Source organism: Capsicum annuum, chromosome 2 (genome assembly GCF_002878395.1).
Source record: "Capsicum annuum cultivar UCD-10X-F1 chromosome 2, UCD10Xv1.1, whole genome shotgun sequence".
Lineage (NCBI taxonomy): Eukaryota > Viridiplantae > Streptophyta > Magnoliopsida > Solanales > Solanaceae > Capsicum > Capsicum annuum.
Genome location: NC_061112.1, coordinates 94761743 through 94771499, shown reverse-complemented (window position 1 = coordinate 94771499; position 9757 = coordinate 94761743). Strand labels below are relative to the sequence as shown.

Here is a 9757-nt window from a genome sequence, read left to right as displayed (position 1 = left end):
TTTTTTTTTTTGATTTTTCGATTTTTTCCTCGGTTTTTTTTACAATTATAATGTGATTGAAGAAAAAATTAAATATTTTCACTAAAAAGATTAAAAAAAAACAATGGTCATAAAGTAGTTCCAATTAAAATTAAGTTGGCAAATTACTAAGACGTTTAAACTACTATCTCTCAAAGTAATATTATGTAAATACTCAGTGGTTCAATTTGTAAGTCACTAGTCACAATAGCTTGTCTGAAAGTTTTCTTCACATAAAATGTGAGTATAAAGAAGAATGAAGAATTGGAGACAACTTATTAAAAATTTATCTCCATAAAATAATTAACTATAACATAATTCCACAAAAAAAAAAAAAAAAAAAAAGAGAAACAAACCTAAATCAAAACTTGACGAATGAGGAGAATGAGAAAAGTTAGATGAGAAAATAATGAGAACTCTCTGAAAATTTGAAAAGTAAAATGTGAAGTGAAGTAATTGAAGAGTTATAGGTTTTTATATTAATATTGGGTTTTGTATTAATCTGTTACTAATGGATAAATACTAGGGAAAAGGACAGTAATAGCACCTAAAACTAAAATAATATCATAAAAATAGCACTCAAAATTAAATACCCTGTAAATAGCCACAAACTAATTCCACTAGCTAACCTTTACTGTCATACGCTTAAACATAATCGAAAATGTCGTTAAAGTAACTTTCTCTTTTTTTCTTTCCTTTTCATTCACAATTTCCTTTCCATTCAAACTCCCAAACCTTCATTCTTTTACCTTTTTTGACACTTCAATTAATCTTTCTTATTCCATAAATTTTGTATAAAATCTCCAAAAATCTGCATTCAATTAGCTTCCTATAATTTTTTTCCATTGTAAATTTGCTCAAAATTGATACAAAATAATGGCTTCAACTTCAGTTTTAGTTTCAATAATGATAAAATACGGAGGTCAGTGGATATCTGATGTTGAATTTAAGTGTATCAATGTGGTATAAAAGAGTATCAACTGAGTATAGGAATTGCATGTGCATGCAAAGAATTCCCTCTCCCTTTTTTTAAAAGTAAATCAATGTAGTATAAAAGTGTATCAATGTGACATAAAAATGTATTAAATAGATATAAAGACTGCATATGCATCCATAGGTTCCCTTTTTTTTTTTTTAAAGTGTATCAATGTGATATAAAAGTGTATCAAACTGGTATAAAAGAGTATCAATTGGGTATAGAGACTGTATGTGCATGCAAAGGTTTCCCTTCTCTCTTTTAAAAAATGTGTATCAATCTGGTATAAAAGAGTATCTATTGGCATATTCTTTTTTCTTTTTTTATCTTTACATGCATCAAAACATCTCTGACTCACTGTGATTGAGTCAGCCTCTAAGAAGAACATCTCTGACTCACCGTGATTGAATCAGCCTCTGAGAAGAACATGGACCAAGACATGGTTTTTCTCTTACCTTGAGACCTCATTATTTTATTTTCTTCTTCTTGAAGTTTAAAGAACTATGACATTGCTTCAAGTACAAACCTTTATGTAATGATTCTGTAAAATAATCATCATTAACAACAAATTTGAGGTCAAAATTGGCCGCTTTACCCGTTAATTTTAACTTTCCTTTATTTCCTATTTTTTCCTTCATGTCCATAGTTTTCAATACTCCAATACAAGAAACAACAAATCAATTTTTGATATTGATCATAAAATACAGTAAATTGATCGATGCATAATAGAGGAGAAAAAAAGAAGACTTGAGAAAGTATATTTAGAAAAGAAAAGTGATTTAAGAGTAACAACTATAAAAAACATTTAATTTTCTTAATTGTGTAAGGAGAGTGGTTTTGGGCCAAGTAGCTAAAAAAAGGAAATAAATTGGGTCGACTGACTCCAATTGTCCATATTTTCATAGTGTGGGGCATTTCTTTTTAAAATGGTCAGTTCATGTCTTTTTCCCTAAATATTACAACTAAAGGCCCAAGAATATATATCTATTTTCTGAATATAAAAAAGTTATAAAAGTAATTAGAAAGTAGATTATAAGTAATATTTTTTTACGTATAAAAAATTAAAATTATATATGTATTATGTCGGTTCGGTTTAGGTTCGGTTTGATTTTATTTTTGCTAATACCAAACCAAACAAAAAATGATCGTTTTTTTTTTTGAACACCAAACCAATCAAACCAAACCATAAGTCGTTTTTTTTCCTCGGTTTGATTTGATTCCTCGGTTCGGTTTGACTTAATGGTTCGGTTTGTACACCCCTAAATTTGGCAATGACATGACGCATGTATAGTACACTCTCAGTTGTGAGACTGGGATTATGATTTTGAGGTTGTATTTAATTCATTTGAAAGTTGTTAAGGAGATAAATAATTATAAGTTAAGTTAGAGTGCTAAAGTAAGTTTGAGCGGATAAGTTCAAGGGAAATGATGTATTTTCTCTAATAAATATGATGTTATAAATTATCTATAGAGAATAAATGAAAGATTAAAATAATCATTATTAATAAATATGATGTTCTAAATTATTGAATAGTTTCAGGTGGATGCGAGTACATTTACTAGTCATATCAATAAATTTAAATATTTTTTTAATATAATATTAATATATTATTGAATATGAATAAATTTTGAGCCAAAATTGCAATAATAAATATATAAATGAATCAAAATTTTAACAAAAAATAAAATCAAACCTTTTCCCAAATTAGAATAGCAAATTTAGACGTTTTTTCCTTAAAAAAAGAATGGGAAAAAAAGAGAGAAGCATGTGGGTTGAGGTAATTAGTTGTGTAATTTTAACAATGGAGCAAATTCTGTGGCCAGTTTCTTATCGTAAAATATGCTGATTGAGAAATGAAAGATTAGTTTCGTGATTGTCGGCGGTGGAGATAGTGGGAAACCAAAAAAAAAAAAAAATAGTTGTGTAATTCTAACGCGTATCCTTGCTGATGTTGGCGAAAAACTTCAACATTGTCCCTCTCCCTTTTATACAACAAAATACAAGAAACAAGCTAATTAGCTAAATAATCCCAAATAAACAAATCCGAAACAGCCTCCGGTTTCAACAATTCTTGGCTTCTCTCTTTTCTCCAACACAATCAATCATTCCTTCTATCGCTTTTCCTCTCTCCATAATTTTGAGGTTCTTTTCTTTATCCCTTTTCTTAATTACTTCTTTGATCTTGTTATCTATCGTAAATGGGTATTATCTGAATTCGTTGATTAACAGATATATCTGCGTTAAGTTATCTTCTTTTGACTCAAGAATAGATTAATCTGAAATTAAAATTACCCGATTCGTGGTTTTGCCTGTTTATCTTATGACTGTGACCATTCAGCTGATCATTTATCTGCGATTCTGTGAATGAACCCCTTGATGCCCATTACGATAATTGGACCAAAAAAACAAAGTAATCTTTTCTCTTATCCATGGAATATGTTGAAAGTTTTATTTATAGTACCTACTTTCTGTAATTCTCCTCTGCCGTTTCAAGTTCTCATTGAATTCATGGTAGTAACTTTTTCTCAGACAGTGTATTTTGTGTTAAGAAATGCGAGATAAGGCTGTGTACTACAGACCCTTGTGGTTCGGCCCTTCCCCGTACCCCGTGCATAGCGGGAGCTTTAGTGTACTGGGCAGCCCTTTTAGTGTATTGTGTTAAGAAATTCATTATCTAGAACCCACTTTATGCGTTGAAGTTATGTCCTTTGACTCGAGAATGGATTAATCTGCAATTGAAACTACCCAATTCTTGGTTTTTCCCGTTTGCTTTATGATTGTGACAATTGAGCTTTTTTGAGCTGATCATTTATGGTGGCTTTACTATGATTGTGTGAATGAACCCCTTGATGCCCAGTTGCCCATTAAGACAATAGGAGGAAAAACAGTAATGTTTTCTCTAATTCATGGAAATTTATGAAGATTTATTTATAGTATTACTTTCTGTAATTCTCCTTTAGTGTTTGTTGTTTTAAGTTCTGATTGAATTCATGGCAGAAGCTCAGATACAGGTTCAGCCGAACCCAGTAGCTTTTGCTCAAACAGTGTATTGTATTAAAAAAAGCAAGGTAAGGTTGCGTACTAAAAACCCTTGTGGTCCGGCCATTCCACGGACCCCGCTATAGCGGGAGTTTTAGTGCACCGTGCTGCCTTTTTAGCGTATTGTGTTAAGAAATTCATTATTTAGAACCTATTTATGCTCCGCGCCAATTAGGTGCTATGCAGTGGCATGATTCTCAGAGGAAGTAAATTTTTTCGTGGAGTTTCACAATTGCATAAAAAGATATCACTTTTAACTACTGTATTGGGCACTCTAAATTTTGGAAATAAAAGGGTCCAAGTGGAGTTGAATGAATATTGAGTATCCATATAGCCCACAAGAATTGTTTGGAGTTAGGTGTATTTCTTCAGGAGCTGCAAGCTTGGAAGTATGGTGTCACTTCTAAAATATACCATCCGTTTTGTATATATCTTAGTTCTGATAGTTTAGTTGTCTTCACTCTTACAGGTGTCGAACATCATACTCTTTTTTCTTAAGGCTTTGATCAGAAAGGGCATTCACTCATTCGGGGTTTCCTGAAAAGAGCGGGTGCCCAGTTGGCTCGCTTCTTCATTTGATTGCTGAGGCCTTTTCTCAGTTCTATTTAGTTACCCCAAGTTCTGATCACCACAACTTTTGCTTCCACAATCAGGAAATAGAGACAATTGGGGATCGTCAATGACACTTGAAACGGTTTTTGAGTTACCATCATAGGTTGGAGATATAATGGGTGCAGTTTGTTGTTGCTTGCGAGACGAATGTGAAGATTTTGCCAACCCAAACAGCTCAATGCATAGGAACTGTATATGCCTTCAGACTCTTGTTCAGAATTTCTTGCATGTGGTATGCTTTTCAATGACATTGTTGTATAATCATCTTATGATTCCTTTTATTGAACGCACTACTGCTTCTTACACAGTCATAAATGAGTGGATACGTTTGTAGTGATTTTTTCTCTGAATCATTAACTAACATTTCCACCTGAAGCAATTAGGGAGTTTCAAGCTGAACTTGTTATCGTAGCTTTGCCAAGGGACAATGTTCAGCTGTAAGTGGCACTTGGTTTATGAACCGATAGCATCATTAGTTTGGTGGTTGAAATTGATAATACTTGTATATTTTGAACAGTGAGACTCAAACACATTTGCTTCTTAGATTCCATTTAGATAGGAATGCTGATATTTGCAGCAAGTAGTAAGTTAATTTTGCCATTGCTTGGTACTAAGTTGGAGCAGTATTGGGTGTTTCTTTTGCTATATTTTGCTTGAAAGGTTGGTCTAAATCACTTAGGACATGCTGTGTTTTCTAAAGAAGTTGAAACGAGAAAAGGGACTGATTTCAGGCTCTGGAGAAAATCCAACATTTAGATTCCATATGCTAACAGATTCTGTCCATGGGATTCCTCCTTTGAATTGCAAATAGGTTTTCTCTGCCCTCTATCAGATGATGAAACGACTTTACTATTTCAATAAGGCTCACCATCCACAGCTCTCACTGATGGAAAATAAGGAACTAAATATTAAATCTTTTGAGTGTCTCCGGGTAGCTGAACTTATCTGCATAATCTGTTTAGGTCTATTTATCACATAATGTTATCTTTGAGTATAGTCTTGTATTTAGATCGTCATCAGCTTCATATCAAGACTTTTTTCATTCACTGAATAGGTCTTGATGATAACGACTCTCTTTTATCTGCCATAGAATTTACAGATCTTCATTTTTTTATCTTGCAGTATGCATCACTTTTCCCGAGAGGAGGAAGACATGTCGTTCCTTCATCTGATCAAGGTGCAGCATCTTTGAGTTCTACAGCATCTAATAATGACTCACTATCTGACATGTACCGCTCTCCTCCTAGACCACTGCCTTATGATGCTGATCCAAGATATTTCCGCTTGCAACAAGATGGACAAATCCCAAGAATGGAGAAAGGCTCAAGCCACTCACATGAGGAAACTGAACCACTACAAAGAAGTTTTGATGACCCTGAATCATTAAGTGATGTAAAAAAATGGAGTCAGCCTACATTTGAAGAAGGATCAAAAGAATACAACAAATCTTCTGTGGAATTCTCAACCGCTAAAATGGCTTCTGGAGATGCTCATATCTATTATTATTCAGAAGATGAAGATGTCTGCCCAACATGTCTTGAAGGTAATTTTTTTTATAGCTTTATGTTCTACTTCATTGGATATAACAAAGTAGTTATGCATGCCTTCTGTAGAGAGTCTTCTAAAAAGTTTCTTATATTCCCCTTGTCCCACCCTTTGCTAGCATAAATTGGACATTATTTTATCTAGTGGACGAAGGGAGACTTGGAGTAACCGGTAAAGTTGTTGCCATGTAACCAGGAGGTCACAGGTTCAAGTCTTGGACACAACCTATGGCAGAAATGCAATGCAAAGTAAGGCTGCGTAGTTAGGCCCTTCCTTGGACCTTGCGCATAGCGGGGGCTTTAGTGCACTGGGCTGACCTTTTTGGTCAATTAAGGACATGTACGATGGAGCTAAGATGCGTGTAATAACTGTGGGAGGAGACTCGATGCAATTTCCTGTATTGATGGGGTTGCACCTAGGTTTGTCCCTTAGCCCCTTTTTATTTGCATTATGATGGATGTTTCGACACGGTAAGTTCAAGGTGAGGTGCCTTGGTGTATGTTATTTGCGGATTACGTCGTTTTGATTGACAAGACTCGCGGAGGAGTTAATGCTAAGTTGGAGGTTTGGGGCGAACCCTGGATTCTAAAGGATTTAGGTTGGGCAGGACCATGACGAAATATAAATATTTGGAGTGTAATTTCAGTGACAGGGAACATGAGATGGACGCGGTAGTGAAGCTCGACCCCCAGGACATTCCAAAGAGAGATAGTTTCAAGTATCTTGGGTCCATAATACAGAAAAATGGTGAGATTGATGAGGATGTCACCCATCGTATTGGCGCGGGGCGGGTGAAATTGTGGCTCGCACCCAGAGTCTTGTGTGATAAGAAAGTGCCTCTCGACTTAAAGGAAAGTTCTATAGAGTGGCGTTTAGTCCAACAATGTTGTATGGGGGGAGTGTTGGCCAGTTAAGAACTCCCACGTTCAAAAGATGAAGGTGGCAGAGATGAGGATGTTGCGATGAATGTGTGAGTTTACTAGGATGGATAAGATCAGAAATGGGGTTATACGTGACAAAGTGAGAGTGACTTCGGTAGAAGACAATGCGTGAAGCAAGGTTGAGATGGTTTGGACATGTGATTAGGAGAGAGCACGGATGCCCAGTGCAGAGGTGCGAGAGGTTGGCTATGGATGAATTCAAGCGAGGTAGAGGTAGACCGAAGAAATATTGGATGGAGGTACTTAAACATGATATGGAACAATTACAGCATACCGAGGATATGACTCTAGATAAGGGGTGGGGAGGACATGTATTAAGGTAGAAGGTTTGTTGGATGAGCTAGTAGTTGTAGCGTTTCTTGGGTAGTATTTTGTTCTTGGAGTTATGGGGTGTTGTTTGTGGTTTCGGGTTGATTGTTGGTGGTATTATTTGGTGATAATTTTGTTTCTGCTACTTTTTGTTGTTTTGTTACTGTCTGTTGGTTTTGTTACGACCTTGTGTTTCTTGTTCTTATATTATGCCTTTTCCTATGTTGTTTGGTCTTGAGCCGGGGTATCGGAAACAACCTCTTTACCTTATCTCTGAGGTAGTGGTATGGACTGCGTACATTCTACCCTCCCCAGACCTTACTATGTGGGAATATACTGGGTAAGCCCGGCAACGGAACAACCGGATCCAGTACCGGAAAGAATGTCCGGTGTATTATACCGGAACCAGTACAACTGGAACTGGTACCACCGAAAAATATGGTCCTTCCACCCCAGTCCGGTTGTCACCGGTGCGGTACCGTGTCGGACCGGTACGGAAACCGGAGTTCCGGCGTTTTACTGTTTGCATCTCACTGTTTGTTTAATTTTTTATTAATGTTATGACTTTTATAATAAAAGAATGTATGTATAGTTATAACATTTACTTTTTAACTTTAAAAAAATTAAAAGTATATAATTATTTTAATACTTTAAATTATTTTATTAATATAATTATAAAGTTATGCTAAAAAAGTTATCATCAACTTGATATATAATTTTTAAAATAGTTATAAGTTTAACTCATAACATTAACTTTTTATTACATAACCTTAGAAAAATTTATATTTATTCAAATTTAATACATTACGTTGTACATTTATTATAAATATTAAAAGAGAATCTAATCTACGCAGCCACCTTCCAGGAAGGGTTCTGTTTGAATTGGATCTGTACTCTAGAATCTTAATATCTATAATGTCCATAATATTCTATACGTAAGTTATCTATTTCTATATTTTCTGGAATTGGTCTTTTTCCTTATTCTTCCATTGCTTCCATTCCATCATCATTATTCTTCTAAAATATTTCTTCTATTTCGTCTTCAATCTGGGGCGGTAATTTTGGGAGCCCAAAATTTCTTCTTTCGGCATTGATCCAATCTCTAAATAATACCGAAATGTCCAAACTATCCTTCGCCAACGAATATCGATGATCTTCAATCATAAATCTTCCTGCACTAAAAGCTTGCTCCGATGTGACTGAAGAAGCTTGACTTGCTAGCAAATCTCGAACCACCCTTGATAGTTTTGGAAATTGTCTGGTACGGGTCTTCCACCATCCTAAAAGTTGTCCATTTGCATCTCTAATATATTCTCGATCCTGAGAAATATATAAATCAAAATCATTACTGCTACAACATTGAAGACCAAGTTCTTCACCCATCTCATCATCTAAATCATCATATCTATGTCTAAAAGTAGGCGGTTCGACTGGCGCAATATTATGTTCCATAACTTGATACATGTTATATAAACTCTTGGCTTTAGGTACTATGCTAGCACAACACGTTTCAACCGATGGCCTTTCATGAGGTTCAATTTCTTAATTGGTGTAAATTTTTTGAACCATCATAATTACACCATGTTCTTTGTAAAATGGGTTGAATAAAGTAGCTGTCAAATAAATTTGTGGAATCAGAAAAAAATATTTTTTAAATTTGTCAACCATAGCGTCAATTGCCTCTTTGTAAGGACAAATTTTTTTATAATTAGCAAGTACTTTAGAAATAGCAGTAATATTTACTAAAACGAAAGAAATAGTTGGAGTATATTGTGCAGATACTGTGTTCGTAGCTTGATAAAAAGTTTTCAAAAATTTACAAAGTTCTTCTACTTCAATCCAATCATCAGAACCTAGCCTTAAATAATTAGTCGTATTAAGCGAATTATAAACTAATTGTATAGGTTCACGATACACACTAGTAACTTCAAGCATTTGATACAAAGAATTCCATCTAGTAAGAATTTCTCTTGGAACTTTTCTATATGGAAGGTCACATTTTTTACTTTGATATTTAAAATCATCTATTATAGCCTTTTTTTTATTTTTAAAAATAAAACTACATGCAATGCGAACCTTATAACAACCATCTCCAAATAACTCAACACCATCATGTACTATCAAATTTAAAATATGTGCAGTACATCTAACATGAAAATAATCATTATCCATGAGACAGTCTAGTATTTAAAAAATCAATGGCTTTCAAATTATTAGAAGCATTATCTAATGTACATGTCATAGTTTTATCAATAAGTCTAAAATATTTTAAGCATTCCGCTATTGTAAAAGATATATATTTACCGGTTTTAGTTT

The 9757-nt window shown here is 34.3% G+C and overlaps 1 protein-coding gene across 4 annotated transcripts in view; it reads left to right on the top strand.

Moving 5' to 3' along the window:
* Nucleotides 1–2829: 2829 nt before the first annotated feature.
* Nucleotides 2830–9757, top strand: part of LOC107858721 (E3 ubiquitin-protein ligase At3g02290) — a 16799-nt gene continuing 9871 nt past the window's right edge. For 2 of the 4 annotated variants that reach the window (XM_047406423.1, XM_047406426.1), the window contains exons 1-3: nucleotides 2830–3137; nucleotides 4504–4878; nucleotides 5769–6189. In XM_047406423.1, coding sequence (XP_047262379.1) covers nucleotides 4762–4878; nucleotides 5769–6189 — 538 coding nt within the window. In that variant the 5' untranslated portion in view covers nucleotides 2830–3137; nucleotides 4504–4761. Of the gene's footprint in view, nucleotides 3138–4503; nucleotides 4879–5768; nucleotides 6190–6386; nucleotides 6682–9757 lie in introns of those variants that run through there. The other 2 variants (XM_047406425.1, XM_047406424.1) reach the window with 2 other exon arrangements.